Source organism: Bos indicus, chromosome 10 (genome assembly GCF_029378745.1).
Source record: "Bos indicus isolate NIAB-ARS_2022 breed Sahiwal x Tharparkar chromosome 10, NIAB-ARS_B.indTharparkar_mat_pri_1.0, whole genome shotgun sequence".
NCBI lineage: Eukaryota > Metazoa > Chordata > Mammalia > Artiodactyla > Bovidae > Bos > Bos indicus.
This window is the reverse complement of record NC_091769.1, coordinates 89,915,742-89,938,240: the sequence shown is the minus strand read 5'-3', so window position 1 is coordinate 89,938,240 and position 22,499 is coordinate 89,915,742. Positions and strand designations below refer to the sequence as shown.

The 22,499-nt window shown below is 43.2% G+C and overlaps 1 protein-coding gene across 10 annotated transcripts in view; it reads right to left on the bottom strand.

Annotated features, from left to right (window-relative positions):
* NRXN3 (neurexin 3) overlaps positions 1-22,499 on the bottom strand; it is a 1,810,124-nt gene that overhangs the window by 957,342 nt on the left and 830,283 nt on the right. For all 10 annotated transcript variants that reach the window (XM_070797936.1, XM_070797932.1, XM_070797934.1 and 7 more), the window contains one exon: positions 2,462-2,581. In XM_070797936.1, the coding sequence (XP_070654037.1) occupies positions 2,462-2,581 (120 nt within the window). The remainder of the gene's footprint in view (positions 1-2,461; positions 2,582-22,499) is intronic.

Here is a 22,499-nt window from a genome sequence, read left to right as displayed (position 1 = left end):
CCCTCATGGGGAGTTGTTGAATAATTAATTCAGGTTGGCTATGGGTTCTAAAGCTTACGAGCATTTTACATCTCTTTGATATATTCATTACATAAAGCTCAGTTACCCTTCAGGCATATAGAACAGTAACTTCACCCCCAATACTCAGTTATGTCTCTGTACAATTGGAGGGTAACGGCTTATTGCTGCGTTCTGTTTCTCTTCCCAGAGGGAAGGAAGGAGGTGGGTACCACTGTCTACCTTCTGAAATGTATTCCTCACCTCACCCCAATCCATTCCACTATACTGCACCTATGGTGTAAGACAAATCATTTTATTAGGATGAACTGTGACGTCTAACAAGCAGTTTGATTGGGTCAAATCACACAGACATGAATTTAGAGTTTAATCTTACACGTGCCTCTAAATTCATGCTCCCCTTACGTAAAATGACAAGAAGAACACTCGACTTGCGAGGCGATGGTGTACTTTAGAAGATTAAAGGAGCTGATGTGTGTAAAACAGCTAAGCCAGCGTCTAATGCCAGCTGGGTACTAGATATATGTGGATCTTCTGCCTGTACCCAGGCTCTCATTCCTGACTCTCTCACACACACACACACATACACACACACGCACACACACACACACGGCTCACCACAAGGCCCAACTCCATAAGCATAGACTCTCAGGCTTATAATTATAAAACTAAATTACAGAACCAAACATGGCAGAAACTTCATACTGCAGACAGCCTTAGCAATAGTAGAATTTCAAGTTTAGAAGTCTGAAGTGTTAATAGAATTTCAAAATGAGGAAATAAGGAAAGGGAGGTTTAGCATTATTTCTCTCCCAAAGGTATAAGGCATTTTAGTGACAGTGACTATTAAACCAAAGGATCCTGACTCGAATTTGACTGTCATATTCATAAAAGACATTGCAAATATGGCTTAGGCCCCTGACTTCAACTCGCAGGCCCAGATAGGGTAAGTGACTTTCACAAAATCCTGCAGAGAATCAGCATTAGGGCCCAGGTCTCCTGACACCAACAGAGCTCCACATAACACCCCATCCTGCCTGACATTTTCCTTTCCCACATGGACAAGAAGGTATGCACTGCTCTGGAATATTGGAGAGTAAATTTTAAAATGCCTCATGTAAGATGCGAGGAGATCCAACCAGTCCATTCTAAAGGAGATCAGTCCTGAGTGTTCTTTGGAAGGACTTCCGATGCTAAAGCTGAAACTCCAATACTTTGGCCATCTCATGTGAAGAGTTGACTCATTGGAAAAGACCCTGATGCTGGGAGGGATTGGGGGCAGGAGGAGAAAGGGATGACAGAGGATGAGATGGCTGGATGGTATCACCGACTCCATGGACATGAGTTTGGGTGAACTCCAGGAGCTGGTGATGGACAGGGAGGCCTGGCGTGCTGTGATTCATGGGGTCGCAAAGAGTTGGACTGAGCGACTGACCTGAACTGAACTGAAGATGCATTAAAGACGCCTTCTCTCTTCTGTCCTAGATCTTACTCAATGATCCATCAAATTCTGCCCAAAGATCTACCACTCCAGATTTCTCCAGCTCAAATTGATACTTTTCTCTCCAGATTGAAAATTATAATCTTGCTCACCCAAATTATCATCTCATTATATATTCCCTGACTTATTTTCAAATTCCCAAGTCCTATCTAATACACAAAATTGATTCACTGTTGAAGGAAACAGGTAATCTTGTGTGCTTCCTTTATAACTTCCACAATCCTTAGCATATTCCTGACATATACCAGGCTATCAAGAAATACTTCCTGCTCGAGTGAGGCTCTGAATATTCGTTTATGTATGTAAAGATTCATTCACTTACTCCTTGCCCTCCTAGAATGTAAATTCCACCAGACCCAGGACTTGCCTAATTGCCCGCCACCACATTCCCAGCACCGTCTAAGCAGGACTTGGGACACAGTAGGCAGTCAATTAATAATGACTAAATAAATCATTAAATAAATGAATAATTATTCATTTATTTAATGTACTGTCATGTACTGCTTTTGATACTTACTTGTACCTATAAAGTTTTGAATTTCTTGTTTACCCATCTCCCTCTACTAGAGAGTGACTCATTCAGAAGGGAAGGGACTAGCACTTGGGATGCCTGAGAAGTGGGTTTTGAGTAACTGAACAATAGAAGGATCTCAAGAACTTTATGTTCTTTCTCCAGACACACACTCCATGCCTAAGGAGAGAGCCCCATCAATATGTAACCACAGTAGTGGAGACATTGGGCAATACAGATCAGTGAAAAGGGATTCTGAAAATAGAGAAGCAGATGTTCTTAGTCTTACCTGAGCTTGTCAATAGAGAACAAGACATGTGACTTCTGTTTAGCAAAATACAAGATTTTCAAAACAAAAAACCCTTTGCTCACTGAATGACCGAGAGGAGTCCGAGAGAAGAGAGAGACAAAGTTCCGCAGAGCTTACTCACCCTCGGCTACATCGTCGTCCACGGTTAACTTAAGGCTTTTTCCTCTCCGCACCACCCGGACGGTGTGCCATTCATTGTCATTGAGCTTCTGCCCCGCGTACAGGGTCTCTGGGCCTTTGCCTAAGGGCAGTGGTAAGTGCCAAAGTTAGGATCAGTCTTAAAAGTAGTGTTCATGGCATCAGAGTTGTCAGAGCCACACTGGTGCATATGACCCAGCAATGCTCAGGCAGTCAACCCCCTCCAGAGCCCATGTGAGTCTCAGGGACACTCTGCAGAAGTCCCCAATGCAAAATTTCAACTGAATCATAATGGACAGTAACAAATAAGTATCCTCTTTTATCTGTAGGTACAAGACATTTTAAATGGCAATGCAATATTTACAGGAAATAGTAGTCAGCTGTCATTCTGTTTCCCAAAGTCTTAGACTTCAGGTGAATTTCTTGAAGACACAGGAAATTCATTATACATTCTTTTAGAACCATTTGATCACTCAGGCATAATACACCAGTCTGGCTTTCAGAGTTGGATGAGAAAAGAGCTCTACAATCTATGTTTTTAATTTGACATTTCCATTAACCCATGGTCTTACCAGAATTCAGTGACCATATGAATCGCAATGGTAATCATTACAATAATAATAATGTCAAGGTCTAAACTCCATTATAAATAATGCTCCTGAAGGGAATACAATGGGCCTCAGACTTATTCACTGTTCATCATCTTCCAAAAAGATACAAAGACCTAAAAAATGAAATAATGCAAATTCCAAAACTGAACTTGTTTAGGTGAAAAGAATATTCAGTAAAATGTGCCACTAAATAAAGGAACAAACCAAACTATCCCAGAGGATTCATAATCAAGACGCTCAAGATGACGTTCAAGTGAATCCTTGGAAGAATCGGGTGTTGTGATAAATTATGGTATTTAGGGGCAGGAGTTGGCAAGACAAACATTGAGGCATCAAAACAGATGAAGGGGAGAAGAATATCATGTTTCATTCACTACAGAATTGAGATGTAAGTTGAAAAGGCAAAGAAGATTGCATAGAACCAGAACTCTTTAGAAAAAGTTTGCTCTCTCTACATACATAGCTGATCCCTTGCAGAAAGATGCTGCTTCAATCTTCCTACATTAGTCTTAGTATATGGAAAGTCTTATTTCTGGAAATAACTTGCAAAAAAATAAGAGATGAAACATCTAACTGGGCAATACATGGATTGGTATCTATGGATAGTAGGCATTTGGAATATTTCAGAAGACCACACACTCCACTCCAGCATATAGGAGCACAGGGCCAGGCACACAGTAGGAGCTTTAATGAGTGCTTGTTGAATAACTTATGTCTACCTAGATCATTATTTCTTCGGAAACAATCAAAATAAGGTCAGTATACTCTTATCTAAGTAATTATGAAACTTATTATATAACTTTCATTAGCTAGTCTTCCCACTCCTCTACCTCCAAGACTGAAGATACTCTGTTGTTTAGGGGAGAAAAGAAAACAGAGTATCACTTGAGTAGAGCTCTTTTAGGATGGGTAATTTTAAATTAGACCCTTTAATGTTGAGTAATTAGCATTTCCATTAAGTTCTGGTTATTAAGAGTTATGATAGTAGTTGCAGTTTGTTGAAATTTCTTTCTTGAAAAGCAAACAGGCTCTCAAAGTGCAAAGGTTTCTTTTAATCACAAGGTCTTCAGCCGGTAATTTGTGTTTTTTTCAGAAGGTACCTATACTCCAAGGGCAATCCATATTTATAAAAATTCTGAGAATTCAGTGAAGAAACTTAGAATGGATCACATATACCCAGAATTCAATGATGCTGCCATGAGACCAGTGAATCTTGAGAAGAAAAAAAAATTCTATAACAAACAATTTAATACTCAATCTTAGCCTCCATTAAGTATGCCTGTCTTTGATATTATCTAAAATCTATACACTGTAACAGGCTTTTTCCTACATTTTAGCTGGTTAGGTAGCACTGTTCGTGATCTCATCAAGTACAGGTCTAGGAGTGATACGTGTCTGCCCCATGCCCTGCAGTTTAATTATACTCGATATCTCCAACCCCCCTAATCCTCACTGCTCTAAGAGTGGGGGAAAAAGATTGACGCTCATCTCCTTAAAATGGCAGAGAAACAAGTACTGTTTGATATTTATTTTTCAAGCAATAAATAGAGAAATCTCAGTAGGCTTCTGGAAAATGCTTGGCCTCCCAAAGTGGAGAGTCAACGGCGTTTATCTTTAATCAAGCCAAAAAGGTCAATTTGTCCTACTAGAAGGAAAGTGAGGTTTAAACTCAGCTGGAAATGTTCACAAATAGAGGGGAAGAGCACGCCTAACTGGTAGCCTAAGCATAAAAATGGATTGATAAGTGATGCAAGAAGCAGACACCAGCTGAAAATCGAAACAGACCAAGGGACAGGTTTCAGTAATAAGAGGAGTTAGTCTGGGACAACTTCTCTGGCAGATTCAAGCGCAAAGTGTCAGTAAAACAACAAATGGAAAGAGCTCTTTACTGTTAAGTAAACGATGGTCCAGATAAGGAAGAAATCATTGTTTAAGCTAAGCTTTAAAACGTAACTTGTGAGAATGTAAAAAAAAAAAAAAAAAAAAAATATATATATATATATATATATAAATCAAAGCTATTGATTTTCCAGCACTGTCCTTTTCTTTTTAGTAATTTGGAGAAGTATGATCTGCAGTTGGGTACATATTACATGCATCTCCTTTTTTTCTTATAATTTACATAATAAATATTGATCACAAAGCAATCTTTTGAGGCCCTTTAGACTGCTGAGATCATCAATGTTTTATCTAAATACAGCAAACTAACAAGTTGTCTGACACCCCTTAGCTGAATTTTCCAGGTAATGACACCCATGACTGGAGTAAAGATGCAAAACGAAGATGGAGATGGTGGGGCTGTAGCAGTCAACAAAGTGGAGCACTGAATCCATTTGTTATTGCAGAACAGAGAGCTTTCCATGAATCCTTTGAGTAATGCCATACCAATGCCCGTTCAGTACAAACTCACTGCAAACTCGGGTAGCATCCTCTCTTGTAGTTAAGGCTGGTCTCACAGAAGATTCTCTGATGAGCAGGGGACAGAGAATGAAAATTGTGGATGAAGGACACAAACTAGACTGTTTTCTCGACCTATCCTACAGTAACCTCAAGGAGGCCGGAGCTAAGAATAAAATGAGAGTGAAAATTAGGAGAAAAGTACCCTTTGGGAGAGAGATCATTGCTGATGGCTTGAAAGAAGATGACCCTCAGATATTAGCAGAATGTTCCTTCTATTGGAAGATAGGAATGGAAGTGCGTGGGGGAAATCTACATGTGAGCATTACTAAAGGCACACTTCTTCACAAAGTGGACTGTGGATTTTAATTACTTTGAATCTATTTAGTTGTGTGTTGTTGTTGTTTTTAACAGACCATTCACATTACATGAATTTGTTATTCCCCCCAGGAGCAATATAACCAGAAAAACTACAAAATATCCAAATATTTTGTATTTCAATAATTTGTCGATATACTTCTAAGACCTGTCCAAACCAACTAAACCAGACGGTTTTGCTCATATGCAGGGAGTAGAAATTCCTTCCATGTTCCACAAAGTGCTATTTCTGAAAGTGGGTGGGTAGCGTTTAGGAACTTTTTGTGGGGATAGGAGGGCAGGGATTAAGAGGGACGAACACCTGCCCCACACGCACTGAACATCTTACTATTTGTGCAGGAAGGGAAAAGGAACGCCAGCCTGATTTCTCTTGGAACTTGCTTCACATGAATCAGGACTCTTACAATGAGTAAAAAAAGATGAAATTCACTCCTTTAGAAAGGTATAGTGAAATGCATGTGATTATACATCTAAATGATATGACAAATACACAAAATGGACTCTATTAGGTTTAATGAACACCAAAAAGTATTTAAAGACCAAAAACTTACCTTATTTCCTCTGGCACCTTAGGTTGGGCTAGCTGAGCTATGACACACACTTTACTAAGCCTGGAGAACCATATATTTTATGAATCTTCCTCTCCAGAGAGGAGAGATTCAGCAAGTAAAAGCAGGGGTGAGGAAGAAAAGGGAGGAACTAAAGAATAAGGAGGGTGACAGGGAAGCAGGGAAAACAGTATTTTATTCATTCCCCCCCAAATTTCAGTTTCTGCTTGTTTTCTTTGGGCTAACAACCCAACAGAGTGTGAGAGGTGTTTTGTTTTGAAACGTGTTTTTTGTTTTTGTTTTTTTTAATCAAAAGAATTCATTTTGGGGGGGAAAAGCTTAAATCATATTTACTTCTAGAGCCAGTTTGGCGAAACATTTCAAAAAGATCATTTCATCCTCACCAGAATCCTCAGGACTCAGGAAGAACTGCCGTACTTCCTGCAACAGATCTGAAAAGCAAAGGAGGCCTTCCGGAAGCCTGGTATTAGGAGGTCTTCCCGTGAGTATTCGAGAAAGACAAGCCACCAAGTCATCCAGGGTGAGCCCATGGTCACTCCTGGAGGCCGGACTCTAGTCAAAACCCAGCACTGATACTTATGGGGCTTGAATAGTTCCATGGACAGTGTAGCTTGGCAGGCTACAGTCCTGGGGACCACAAAGAGGCAGACATGAATGAGCGCACGTGCACACGCATGTGCCCATCCACACACGCGTGCACACATATACCCCATCAGACCCACCACGTGCAGCATGCCCATCTCTGGGCTGCCATTCCTTTCCTGTGCTCACCCTCTGCTCTGCTCTTCCAGGTGCTGACAGCGTCCTGCTAGTGACCCCTGACCACACATCGGAGAGTCTATCCACATACTTAACAAACAGTCATGGGTTTTCCAGTTGGTACTAGTGGTAAAGAACCAGCCTGACAATGCAGGTGGATGTAAGAGACAGGGGTTCGATCCCTGGGTGGGGAAGATCCCCTGGAGGAGGGCATGGAAACCCACTCCAGTGCTCTTGCCTGGAGAATCCCAAGGACAGAGGAGCCTGGCGGGCTACAGCCCGCAGGGTCACACAGAGTCGGACACGACTGAGACAGCTTAGCACACAGGCAGTGGAGCATCAGCCTGGCACAGGCACCATCCCGGGTGTGCAGGATGTGGAAATGAACAAGATAGGCCGGGCCCTCAGCCTTTATAGAGCTCACAGGCGACTTTGGGGTGGGAGATGATGAAGAGTAAAACTAAAATGAAAGAACATGAGAAGCTTCAGACAGGGCTGAGTTCTACGAAGGCAGCAGAACAGGGTAATACGATGAGACTAATTGGGGTGGGGAGTGGGAATAGAGGATGGGCTACAGCGCAGAATGTTCCGGAAAGTCTTCTCAGAGGTGACGACTCTATTCAGGCCCTGTACCAGGTTGGATGGAGAGCTGTTTAGTGAGACGGTACACTGGAGAAGAGGCCAAGCATGCAAACGCATGAGACGATGGGGACAGCCAGAGGAGAAGCCCAAAATGAGGCTGGCATGTTGGAGGAACAGAAAAAAGCCCATGATGTCTGGAGCTTGCACCCAAGGGCAAGTGTGTCGCAGGAGAGAAGGCTGCAGTACAGACAGAATCCAGATCACAATCTCTAGAACCTAAAAGTTCTAAAAAGTGTTAGCCACTCAGTTGTGCCCAACTCTTTTCAACCCTATGGACTGCAGCCTGCCAGGCTCTTCTACTCATGGGATTCTCCAGGCAAGAACACTGGATTGGGTAACCATTTCCTTCTCCAGGGGATCTTTCTGATCCAGGGATGAAAACTCCAGTCTCCTGCATTGCAGGCAGATTCTTTACCATCTGAGTCACCAGGGAAGCCCCTATGGAATCTGAATGCTGCTCTACATGTTGCTTTAAATCCTCTCCTTCCCTTGGGAAGTTTTCAACAAGGGAACGAGACTGGATTTAAGTTTTAAAACTCACTGCAGATGCTATGGATGCACTGGTCCAGAAGAGATCAACAGCGGGACAAGGAGAGGTACTAAAGAGCTTTGCCTTTAAGGCAAAAAAAAATGAAAATGCCTTGGACCAGGGGCCGCCGGTAGAAACAGAAGTGGTGAGGTTAGGATATACTTTTAGAAGTGGGGTCAGCAGTACTTGGAGATTGGTTTGGGAGGTGAACTGGAAGCAGGAGGGAGAAAGAGAAGCATCAGGATGACTCCCAGATTTGGGCTGAGAGCCTGGGGGATGGAAGAGAGAGACTCCAGGAAAAGTTAAGACACGACTGATCCTATTAGCCAAGGGAGCGTGCCTCTGCTATTTGTGTCTTTTCTCCCTAACATCAGTCACACTTGGTACCATCTCCTGGAAGCCTCCTGGGGATAAGTGTGGCTGAGTTCACTGCTTGTGTGACTGTCTTAGCACAGGGCTAATTTGCACCTTAAGCCACCACTGCTACTAATGGCGCAAAGTCGCTGAGTTTCTGTTGGCTTTCTTTCCAGTCTCTGCCTCTGTCTGTCTCTCCCCTCTTCCTCCCTTACTTCCTTTCTTCCCCCTTCCCTGGCCCCCTGCCTCTCTCCCTCCGTTCCTTCCTTTTTAAATTTTTTTCCCAGCATGGTTTCAGGTACATGCTCCAGCCCACCCTTAGGAATTGAACAAGGAGTGGCCCTAACACGACAAAGCAAACACTGGCAACTCATTCAATAGGATCTTTATGCATGGTGATCACAGCGTAAAATGGACACGTTCATCCTCCCCAGGAGAACAGAGCAGGACAGTTTTGAAATGGAATGAATCCAGGGCAGATAAACGAACAAAGGACTCCACAAAGAATGAGAAAAAAATTCTCGCTCACAATTTCCTGGCAAATCTCTCCTATAAGTCATAAATTTACAGCCCTGCTTAGGAGGGGTGAGCAGAGGACAATCTCAGGATTTCTCATGATAATCTCTCTCCATGAAGCCACTTTTCAAGAGATGAGAGCAATCTGCGCAGGGATAGACAGAATGATGTTTTTGCAGATACTGATTCTACTCTTGTTTTTTTTTAAAAAGAGCTTTCTAAAATACACTAGTATTTTTCCTACCACTGTCAGGACATAACTAATACAAATTAGTCTTCCTTTGATTATTTAAAATGCTATTCCAGGACTTCCCTGGAGTTCCAGGGGTTAAGACTCTGCCTTCCAGTATATGGGAGGCGGGTTTGATCCCTGGTCTGGGAGCACCCCTTGCATCCCATATGCCTTAGAGCCCAAAATCCAAACATAAAACAGGAGCGATATTGTAACAAATTCAATAAAGGCTTTAAAAAATGTTATGCTTTAGGATCTCGCTATGCAATCTTGCTGTTTAGCACTGAAGACACAGATTTGGAAGCTGACAGAGACTCAGCTAAAGAGACTTTAAGCAGGTTATACATTAGAATATGCTCTCCTAACATCCTTCTAATACATTTCCAACTAGTGTTTACTTGTAAACTGACCGTTTTGTGTTGAAAAAAAACAGAATTTTAAACTGTCCAATTATGAACTGAAAGGTCTCGTTCATTACTAATAATTAATATTGTGCTCGAAACAGGGATTAAGAAAGCCAGAAGACACCTTTCACTTTCATATACACTCATGACTGGTCTACCTCCATCCATCACTTCTCAGCCTTCTCCGGCCGTTCCAGCCGGAAGTGGTCACCTCTTCACTAATTCATCAGTACTTTTATACTGTCAGGCATCACTCTCTTCCTTGCATTACAGGTTTTTTTGTTGTTTTTTTTTTTTTTAATTCTTATGCCTCCACTTTTATGCCCTTTAAGAAAGAACATGCTACCTTGGTAATCCCTAGCAATGAGGCAGAGTGTCTTATACCAAGAAGGTACTCAACGTAATAGAAAAAAAAAAAAAAAAAAAAAAAAAAACCTCAAGCAGCAAGTGAATAAACAGAATTGAAGAAATTAAATAATAAATTAGTAGATAGACTGAGGAAAGGAGAAGAAATGATAGGGGAGGTAAAGAGAGTTACAAGCAGTATTTTAGCAACAGAATGAATTGAACCAATCCAGGATGATACTAAATATAGTAATAAATATATATAATTGAATTAAGAAGTAAATACACAGAAGCAGAAGAACAAATAAATGATAGTAAATTTGTTGAAGATGGAGGAAGAAACGGAAGGAGAGCAGAGATACCTGAATGTTGCCTTTTGGCAGCTGAGTGAATTAGACACATTTGAAACTAAATGACACCAGGCAACAGACATAAATCAAAACACTACCTATGTATTCATGCTGCTGCTGTTAAGTCACTTCAGTCATATCCAACTCTGTGCAACCCCCTAGATGGCTGCCCACCAGGCTCCCCCGTCCCTGGGATTCTCCAGGCAAGAACACTGGGGTGGGTTGCCATTTCCTTCTCCAATGCATGAAAGTGAAAAGTGAAAGGGAAGTCGCTCAGTTGAGTCCAACTCTTCGCAACCCCATGGACTGCAGCCTACCAGGCTCCTCCATCCATGGGATTTGCCAGGCAAGAGTACTGGAGTGGGGTGCCATTGCCTTCTCCATATGTATTCATATAGGCACAGTAAAAATATATACAAAACATACATATATTTTTTCCCAGCCAAAAGAAAATGTATCCTTCTGGGAAACTCAAACTGGAATGAAGGAGGTACCAAGTACATTGCACACATGATCTTATTTAGGTTCATATTATGAGGCTGATACAGTTTACCCAATTTTACAAACAAAGAAGTAGAGCAAAGCACCACAAGGTCAAGGTCACACAGCTAGGGACTCAACCCCCAGTCAGTCCACCTGCAAAATCTCTGCTTCTCGTGGCTCCATCAGGGTCACGCCCCTAGACTGTCCCAGTCCAGGTGAATGAGGAGGAGTGAGTCCAGGTGAGTCCAGGTAAAGAACACGGAGGAAATGGGGAACACTGCTTAATTCGAAACAGAAAATCTAATCTGAGGGGGGCGGTCGATGAAAAGTAGCACCTGATTTCACTTCACCTTTTCAATTCCAGAGACTAGGATCCAGACCTAGCACCTGCTGCTGCTGCTAAGTCGCTTCAGTTGTGTCCGACTCTGTGTGACCCCATAGACGGCAGCCCACCAGGCTCCCCTGTCCACAGGATTCTCCAGGCAAGAACACTGTGGTGGGTTGACATTTCCTTCTCCAATGCATGCATGCATGCTAAGTCACTTCAGTCATGTCCGACTCTGTGCAGCCCTATGGACAGCAGCCCACCAGGCTCCTCTGTCCATGGGATTCTCCAGGCAAGAATACTGGGGTGGGTTGCCATTTCCTTTTCCTAGTCCCAGCACTTAGGACTTATTAATAAAGCCAGAAGGTAAAAGCTAATCTTAGAAATGCACATGAAGGGTAAACACACCCCCACATGCTGGTGCCCCAGCAGGTGACACTTTCAAGGCCCCACATCATGTCCACTCAGCCAAGCTCAGATCTCAGCCACAGGGCAGTGAGCAGTTACTGTGACACACCACCTCCCACCCAGTCTGACCGTTCCCACCTCGAGCAGAGCCAGCTCCCAGACCTTCTCCTTGTCTACACACAAGAGGTACAAATGGGGTGGGGGCTGGCCCACAGGGGCAGGGACGGAGCTGAAGGACAAATGTCCTGACCTCCCGTCCATGGGACAGACAGCTCTCGGAGGTGCGCGTCATGGCACCTTCCATCTGCCCCACTTGCACCTGGCTCAGGGCAGAATCCTTGACTGTGGACGCTCACGTCGGTCTGTCTTCTTCCCGCTCCTTCTCTCTGCTCCTGCATTCCTACCTATGGGATCTCTGCCAAGCAAAGCGCCTGACCCAAGTCTTTGTCTCAGCCTCTGTGCTCCCAAGAGGATGAAGACTGTGATGAAACAGGTGACACGTGCTCCCTTCCTCCCTAGTCACTTACACGGAACAACCACCCTGTGAGATGGGTTGTACCACTTGTCTGATGAGATCCAGAGAGGTTACACGACATTCCCGAGGTCACAAGGCTGTTATATCATGGCAGGAAATCAAGAGTCCAGGCTTCTGACTCCACAGAGAGTGCTCTTCTTATTGACCTCTAGCTGCCTGAAGTCTATGAAGTCCACGGAGGACTGGGGACCGTGGTCTGAAATCAGCACTAAGGGCACACGCGGGGGCTGCGGCCGTGAATTAGCAGTTTGAGATGGGGAGAAAGTGGCCCAGGTCTTTTAGAACAACCACTGCACTGTCGACCCCGGGGACCCATGAGGACCATGAGGACTGTGGAGGGCTGCTGAGAAAGTGCCATCACCATCATTTTATTTTTTTAATGTAAGATCTATTATTATTTATTTATTCTCTGTATATTCTTTTTTTCTGGACCATGCCACACAGCATGTGGGATCTTAGTTCTCTGGCCCGGGATCAAATCTGTGCCCCCTGCCCTGGAAGCACAGAGCCTGCACCACAGGACCTCCAGGGAAGCTCAACCACCATTTTTAATTAATTTAGGTCGATTCAAGACCAAAGTTAAGAGATATGGTCTCCATACCCAAAGTCCCTTCAGGCTCTATGTTTTTAATAATTACCACATCCAAGGTGGGGGCCTTTATTTTAAATATAAAGATATAGTCACTGGCTTTAAAAAAAAAAGAATACCCCAAACAAAGAGTTCTGTGAAATGGCATTTCCATATCAATACCCATGTCTGCAGCACCTCCTTCCCAAAACAGAATGTACTAAATCTATGGTAAGAACAGGAAAGGAATGGCATTTCTTAGCCTGTCTTCTTGGGATGGTAATCACAAGGTCTGTTGGCTTATGAGATTGACGACATTAGCTGATCACCCACCGCGGACACAGGCGGTTGCCACACAGAAGGATGCTGTCACCTGGGTGGACCCTCTTATCCCATTAAGGTCTGGTTTGTGCACCCGGGGGATCCGGGAGACTGGATTAGCAGAACCATCACTCTATTCTGGTCTTAGTTCACTGAGACGAGGATCCTTCTCCATACTAAACTAATGTGCATGTCAGTTTGAAAACCTGAGACATTATAGCTCCCCATCTCACCAGAAATATCATCTCTCTATGGTCCTTACCAAAATAAAACTTCAAAGCAAGCACACAGAGGAAAAACATTAAAACCAGAGCATTAACACAAATAGATCAAGTATTTTCATTCAAATGCATTTGTCTCCCTTAAGTAATATAAATGCAACAGGCTCCTTGTGCAGCGAAGCGTGGCCTTGGGTAAGCCATGCAAAGAAGCTTCTCTGGCCACCAGGACTCCTTTCCTTGTGCTGTCTTCATACCTCTGTGCAACGCTTTGGGTGCGTACAGTATGGAAGTTAACCTCAGACTGCTCAGTGCTTTATCCATGGACTCTGAATTCCTGACTCGATTTGGAAAAGGAAACTGTTCCTAATGAAGAGGACAAAACCACCATCCCACCTCCACTCTGTATAAAGGAAGATCAGTTTAATGGAGAGGTTCACTTCATGCTATAACAGCACTGTGGAAGTTTCTGGAGGTACAAAGACAAAAAAGACAAGCTTACTGTAAGCCAGCAGTTCCCAGGCTGCTGGAAGAGTTGAGCAAATAAAGACCAATGTGTGGCAGCACTGGGTATAGATGTTTTCTTAGTACCCTGGAGATGGGGATCTTAAAAGAAATCAGAGTCATCAATTATCCTTTTCTCTTCATATTTATTTTTTACACAGGACCATATAGTGCATATGCTTCCCCGGTAGCTCAGACAGTAAAGAATGGGCCTGCAATGAGGGAGACCTGGGTTTGATCCCTGGGTTGGGAAGATCCTCTATAGGAGGACATGGCAGCCCACTCCTGTATTCTTGCCTTGAGAGTCCCATGGACAGAGGAGCCTGGGGCGCTACAGTCCACGGGGTCACAGAGTCGGACACGACTGAATGACTAAGCACAGCGCATGCAGTTCATATAAAGCAGAGACCAAGGCCTTCATTTCTATACTGTTCTCAACTCTCAACAGTACTGTCCTTGGCAAGTACAGTGGATTTTCAAAGTTGAAGGGTGAATGAAAACATTTCTTCTTCTTTTTATACTCATATTAGACTCTATTAAAAATAGCTAACACATATATTTTACTTACCAGACACTAGTCCCTGGACACCATTCTAAGTGTTTCACTAACTAATTAATAGATTAATCCCATAAAGTTATAGAGGTTGATTGTATTGTTGACAGTATGTGCTGCCCCTTCCTACCAATCTTTTCCTAAATGAATCTGTCCTCTCTGGAGGATTGCATTTCCTATCCTGTTAAGTCACACATTTTGTGTGGCTTGCTTCATAACTGAAGAAAGGTGAGCAGAAGTGTCTCAGGCCACTTAGAAGGTTTAAGAGCCATCAAGTCACATCCAGCTCTCTTTTCCCCTTGCCGCAATCTTCGAGGTGACATATTAGGGCCTCTTCTTCAGCCCGGGTCCAGAAGTGAAGAGGACACACAGCTGGGCTGCAGCAGAACCACGATGGGCAGAACCAAGAAGATATGGGCAGGCACTTCTGACTGCAGTGCAACTGAGCAGAGCTGAGCTGCCAATGTCCACACTTGAACTTGAGGAAACCGAGGCAGAAAAACGTTCAGTCAATTCTCTAGGGCCATGTAAGTAATCATTGCTGGGATCTGAAACTGGCAACCTGGTTCCAATTGGCCCTTAAAGACTATGCTGTATAGCCGCTCTTAGCCAAGGGATGGACTCGACGGACATGAGTTTGAGTGAACTCCGGGAGTTGGTGATGGACAGGGAGACCTGGCGTGCTGCAATTCATGGGGTCGCAAAATGTCGGACATGACTGAGCGACTGAACTGAACTGAACTGGACTAAGGATGGCTAAGGACGAATGCTCGGAGAGCATCACTGACTCAAGGGACACGAGCAAACTCTGGGAGTTAGTGAAGGACAGGGAAGCCTGGCGTGCTGCAGTCCATGGGGCCACAGAGTCGGACACAACTGAGCAAAAACAACAACGATGAATCCCCACAGTGAAATATTCTACACATGCCCTCAAGGGAAAAATGCATAACTACTAAATCAATGGAAACACTTTTCATTTCTGGGTGGAGAGAAGATGAAGAAAGGCAGAGGAAAAAAAATCAGAAGGCAAAATAAAACAGGAGAAGAGAGACACACACAGAGAAAATGACAGGGGAAAGCAAGAGATTAAGAGGAACCTCAATATTTGTCAAACTGCTCAGAGGCAAATCTCTCTTCTGGAAAAAAAATAATAAAACTCTTAAGATTTTTAATCTCTAAAATGCTGCCAGAACAAAGAACAAATCAAAATGTTTAGAAGTATGCATTTTGGAAATTATCTGGGTTTCCTTCCCACTTTACTAAAATATACTCCTCAGTTCGTATAGGCTGACAGGAAGCACATCTCACCCAGCGGGCTGCCATTTACATGCATGGAACGGTATTATCACTTTTCAGATTTTTCAGAGCTGTTAGGAAGTAATCTAGGCCGGTAGATCTCACATTTTACACTTGATAAGAAGCATCTGTGGATAACATTAAGAATTCAGATTCTGGGACTCCAGACATGTTGTCTTTTGCCAACCTTGACTTCTCAACTCTCGTTTTCCTATTTCATTTTTCCCAGGTTTTCTCCTAGACACACTCTATTTTCCCAACCCTCTCTTTCCTCCAGGAAAGAGAAATGACCTCTTAAGGTCATGTCCACCCAGTTCTGCAGGCCATTAAGCCGGCAGTCATCTTGGAGTTTTCTTTATCCACACCTCCTGCACCCAAACCAGAGCCCGGCCAGGCAGTTCGACCTCCCGTGTTCTGCCTGAGTCTGTTCTCTCTGTGTGAGCACAACTCTAGCAATACCTGTCTATCAACCACACAGTGGTCAGAACTACTATCCTTCAACAGAAATGTCCTCATGACAATTCCCACTTAAACTCTCCAAAGGGCAATAAATGTCTAGGTACAATGAAAGCATCCAGAGTCCTTGGGGATCTGGCCCCAGCATAAATTTTTATAACCTCACTTCTCCTACCAAATATAGCACTCCAACTGCACCAGCTTGCTCCCAGTTATTTCATCATAGCTTAACCCTGTGCGCTCTCAAAATCTAATTCAAATATTGCCACTTTGAAACTCTCCACACCAATTCCTTAAACTCCCTAGAACTCTATTTTTGTCTACTCTATAGTAGAGAACAAGAACAGGAACTACTTCTCAAGGTTTTCTGAGTATGAATCAAGATACTGTGTGTAAAATTTCAGAGTGACAAATGGCTACTACATGCTAAGGGAATATTACCAATTATAGTGATGGTTTAAGTATCTTTCTTGCTACCATGTATATGATTAGGAAACCCGCATTCAAGGCCTGAAATAGAAGCCCACAGCAAAGTGATACTTGAACAGTTTTGTATGATGGGAGACATCCTTAATGCAACACCATCACATCACAAAATCAACTTGAAACTTGACATCTGCACGAAAGTGATAGTTTTCACGAACGTTTCTTCTCTCCCTTCCTCTCCTCTCCCCTCTTCCTCTTCCCCAACTTCCCTTCTTCCCTCTCTACTATTGGTTGAAAAAGAAACAAGGAGGTAGAACCAAAAATATCTGCTGTTTACAGGCTACCTAGTACGGACCAAGGGCTTTCCTGGTGGCTCAGAGGTGAAGAATCTGCCTGCCAATGCAGGAGACATGGGCTTGATCCCTGGGTCAAGAAGAGTCCCAGGAGAAGAAAATGGCAACCCACTCCAGTATTTGTGCCTGGGAAATCCCATGGACAGAGGAGCCTGGCGGGCTACAGTTTATGGGGTCACAAAGAGTGGGACATGCCTGAGCCACTAAAAACAAAAACAGGAGATGGACCAAGCACCGGTTTTCTACATCCCACTTAACTCTCATGAGCAAAGCTGTCTAATACTGTATGAAGTTTTGAATTCCTCTTATTTTACAGGGAAAAATTGAGGCTCAGAGAGCTTAAGCAACATGGATAAGACCATTTAGATTGAAAGTAGCAGAAACCAGATTCAATCCTCTATCCCTGTGACTCCAACAGCAGCGCTTTCTTCATATACCTCAACCTTCCCACGAGCCAAATATCTTCATTAGACAACATATTAGCATTTGAGATCAACTTCAGTGGCTGTTAAAATCATATTGCTTATGGCTCATTACACTGTCTACTCAGATGACCTTTCAACCCAGCATGGGTCCCTTGGAGCCAGAACACAACCTCATAGCTCCCTCTACTATTCTCTAACCCCAAAGCAAGCTCAGATTTTCTAAGACTCTAAACAGTGCTGTCTTTCTACACTCCTTTTGCTAATAGTGGGTCTTTCAGAATGTAGAGCACTAAAATGGAGTCCTCGCCCATTCCAGAGGGTAATTCGTCCCAGAGATGGCATAGGATGAATAGGGTGAAGGGCTGCGGGACAGCAGGAGGGATGATGGAACAAGAAATAACTGTTATACTTTGCGTTGGGCTTAATACATAACTGTCTTATAGTTAACTTACACCATAACAGGATAGTTAACCATTACAGTTTGTGTTGGGATTGAGAAGGAAGAACTGTGAAGTAAGCACTCTGACCCCACATTATAGATGATGGAATTAACACACAGGGATGCTAGGTTATCCTGGCCAAGGGCAAACTGTTAGTAAGTAGATCCAAAGCCAAGTCTCTCTGAGCGTCAAGCCCTCAGCCTTATATTAAACTGCCTTCTGGATGGATGTTCAATGCATGAGTGTGCAGGCAGGACCAGGTGAAGGCACCGGTGCTGCCCCCGCAGTGGGGAGCAGGAGTGGAGGTGGGGGAACGCACCCTGGCAGGGGAACCAGAGATGCTTCTCTGAACTGATTCTCAGGCTGGGTGAGAATGAGGGTGGGTGTGTGAGGCAGCAGAAAAGTCCTCAGGAGCAGTATGGATGAGATAAGATAAAACTCCTGTGGACTCTGGATCATGCTTCTGGGGGAGGGACATGTGCTTATTTGGGGTACTTGATTATTCAGTGAATTTACATGGACCAGGACTTGCTTTGTGGGAATTCAAGGGTACCCCAGCTGGAGTTGAGGTGGGTCATCCCGGGACTCAATAACCTATTTCCCATTGATTTTGAGGTCATGGTGGCTGCACACTTCATGTGGCCAGAGACTGTGCCAATCTTTTTTTAAGTTCTCATCTAAGGCTGAGACATAGTCATGACTGAAAATGCACTGATATGAATGCACACAAACACAGTTTATGGACACCGAAATTCAAACAGTGCATCAACCAACACGCTCTAACATGGAAACGGGGGGCACAGTAGTTAGGTGCTTATTACATCTAATTATCCTGTTTGAAGTTACTCACGCTCCATCTGCCTCAAATCTTTGTTGTGATTCATACAACGTTGTCATTTAATCCAGTTCCCTTGGGATCAATGGAAAAAGAAGTTCTAATATAATCTCACACGCAGTACATGCCCAATAGATTAGTGCTACTTGCTATTATTACTCATTTATAAAGCATATGTAAGTGATTTTTTAAAATCAAGTAGTAGGAATAAATAATACTTTGTATAAAACATTCAAAGGAAAAAAATGAAGGGAAAGAAAGTCCCGTAAGGACTGAATTTTAAAGTGACAAGTGTAAAAATCCTGCTTACTCCAAGAATAAATATCCCCCCAATGGTAGCACAGTAGCATTCATTTATTTGTTATTAAATATTCATTAACTCAATAACTCAGAAAACACTGCTCATTTATAACATGTGGGGCTTTGGCTAGTGACTGAGGATAATAGGAGAAATTTATTAAAATCCCTGAATAAAAGCTGTTCAGAGTCTAATGTAGGAAAGAATAGCATAAAAAATGCAATAGTGTTTTAAGTGCTCTAAAGCTAGCATGTGCTTCTTATACTTGACCTTAGGAGCGCAGTGAGAGGGAGGAGGTATTTGTGCATGTGTGTGTGTGTGTGCACATGTGTTTGCCTTTTGGCCTGCATTTCGGATTAAAATGATAGTGGTGTTCAAGTAAGACTTCCTAGAAAAAGCCATGCTTACACTTCTGAATGGATTAACAGGAACTCGTGCTCCAGGTAGATCATAGAACATTCTGGCCATAATGCAGACGAGTGAGAGGTGTGCAAGTTCAGGGAATACGTGTTGCTCTATGTGACAGGAAAGTGGAGGGCGCTGGTGAGGAGCACTGGGAGATGAGACTGAAAGAGTACCAGACTGGATCATATAACATACGGAATACAATGCTATTTTGCATTTTCTTTTCTAGACCAAAAAAGAGCTCTTGAAATATCTTAAATAGGCTGTAGTGTGTGAATGCTGTAATATTTAGGATTACTCATGGGTTGGAAAGATCCCCTGGAGAAGGGAAAGGCTACGCACTCCAATATTCTGGCCTGGAGAATCCCATGGACTGTATAGTCCATGGGGTCGCAAAGAGTCGGACACGACTGAGCGACTTTCACTTGCACATTTTCCTATGGATTACAATAAAGGCAAATGGGCTGAATAAAACTCATACAATGGGTTACGTATAGGGAGCAAATGGAAACCTCTGACCCCTGTCAAACATACAGAACCTACAGAGAGCATGCGCATGTGTTAGGCGCTCAGTCGTGTCCAAGTCTTTGTGACCCCATGGACTGTAGCCAGCCAGGCTCCTCTGTCCATGGGATTCTCCAGGCAGGAACACTGGAGTGGGTTGCCATGCCCTTCTCCAGGACTCAGGAATTGAACCCTGGTCTCCTGCACTGCAGGCAGATTCTTTACTGTCTGAGCCACCAGGCAAGCCCAACAAGAGCATATGTATTTTAAATAAAGATAAAAAGACTGGACCAAACAGAGAGGTACTTGTCATAGAAAGGAATGCGAGGACCAGTAAACCAAATACATTTTATAAAGCTTAGACCAAGCCTGATTGACAGTTTTCATCCCTAAATTTATCAGCTCATCAGTGACACTCATTATGACCCCATATTTTCTCTGCTTGAGACACACAGATAAAACCTGTATGCGGTTACTAGGCTAATGGGTGAGCTACAGCTGTGGCCAGATCTATTTGCTCTTGTATCTCCATCCCAGCTCTCCAGTAGGACAACTGTGTGATGTCCTCAGCTGCCTTCCAGCTGCTGTAACCCCCCTATTAACCTCAAGTCTGGTCCTTGTAACCAGTCATCACCAGGAAAGGATGATACGGCAGACAGCGAACTATATGAACACTGTGACCAAGGATCCGGGCATAGCAGTCTTATCGTCTCACTTATTATCCTAAGTGTAATCGTCTGCCTGATTTCTTTCCCCTTCCTTCTGTGCACTTTAAGTGATTTAATGAACGACATAATTATACGTCTTAATTTGGTCTATGAGCATTCTGCTCCATGACCTTTGGGGCAGCCCGCTTGAGTATACTGGGAGTGATTCCCACATGCCGCAGGGAATGATATGATTAGACAATAGTTTTAGAAAAATTGTATGGCCATTCAAGTGTAAAGTTTAAAAGGGGAGCAAGGCTGGAGGCAAAGACCAATTCCTGAATCCCTTTTCCAGCCAATGAAATGCAACTCAGATTTCACAAAGGAAAGGTTAGACAGGAAATAAAAGCTCTAGTCTCACACAAGAGAAAATGTCCCGAAGACCACAATTCTTTATTGTTAAACCAAAATAAACTCAATTCCTAAAAATACCACAAAGTCCATGCAAAAACCACTTAGGAGGGAAGAAAAAAAAAAAAAAACAACTAATGTCAAATAAAAGCTGAGATTCCTCCACATCCAACCAAGAGGGTCCACCCTTCCTGTACACCGATGGTGTCAGGACAGCTTGCAGAGTTAATGGCCCACAGCAATTACAACACAGTTCTATAACCTCTCCTGAGGGCTGCCAAGATACCCCGAAGAAACTGAAAATGGCACGCTAAAAACACCAGGGTGAGGAAATGGTCGAATGATAATCCAAATGCCTCACAATGAGTAGTGAATGGGGCGGCGGGAGGGCATGAAAGAACACTGGGTTTCAAACTAGTCAGGCTTGGCTTCAAATTCCTGCTTGGAAAGTACTAGCTGTGGGACCTTGGGCACACACCTAAACATCTCTGAGCAAACTTTCAATGTCTCAGAGTTGCAAACTGGTATGAACCACTGCTTTCATCTAGGAGTTACGCTAAGAGATATGTGAGATAAATAACAAATGTGTCCAGCTTGTCTAAATGTGACTGTCATCCTCTTATATCTCCAGTCTCTGTTTTATCCCAACACTAAAAATGTTTTCCTTTAAGCATCCTCACGCCATTGGTATGTTACTAAGGAAATTCCCTAGAGATAAGCAAAGCCAGCATTGGGGTCATTTAGATTTAAGCAGTTGAGCTTTAGAGAAACTCCAGCAAACTCTCCTCTCCAGGGAACATTGTTCAGCCACGAACCTTGGGGTGCTTTAAGAAGCTTACAAATTCCTCTCAGAGTGAATTCAACTTTAAGACCACTGTGTGAAGCCAGTGTCATTTACAAGGGCCTAAGAGATGGAAAATTTCCCAGTGATATCTTCTATTCTAAAGTCTCTCACAGTCTCATAAAACATGCTTCTATTTCTAATTTTCTCCTGGCATTTCTTTTCTAAAATTACAATTTTTCAACCTAACTAAAAACATCCTATTATTGTTAGATGTGGAAAAGGAGATGAATTTGCGAGGCTAATGATATGATGTGCACTTCAGATGGGTAATTTAGCCAAACAAAGAAACTGAGCAGCCCGTGCTCTGCTTCTATAAAGGAATATTGTATCAGATGAGCCCCTGCAGTTTCAAAGAGGGATGAAACACACAGGAAAGAAGCAAGCTTAACAGGCAAGGCATCACCTACAACAAAGGAAGGGGAGACACGTACCACTAACGTACTACCTGAGTAAGCACAGGTACCCCCAAAATACCTGTGCAACGAACCCGTAAAATGGAGATGAGAGAACTCTAGAAATTCAGAAGGTGACTTGAAGATGATCAAGTCCAGTCCTGTTTTATCTTTGACTAAGGTTAAAAGGCAGGAAAAGGTTAAGTGACGTGACCAAATTCCTAGAACTAGTAACAGAGTGGGAGTCTGGGACTCTGGGAAATCACTCCAGTGGCCTCTCTATTATGA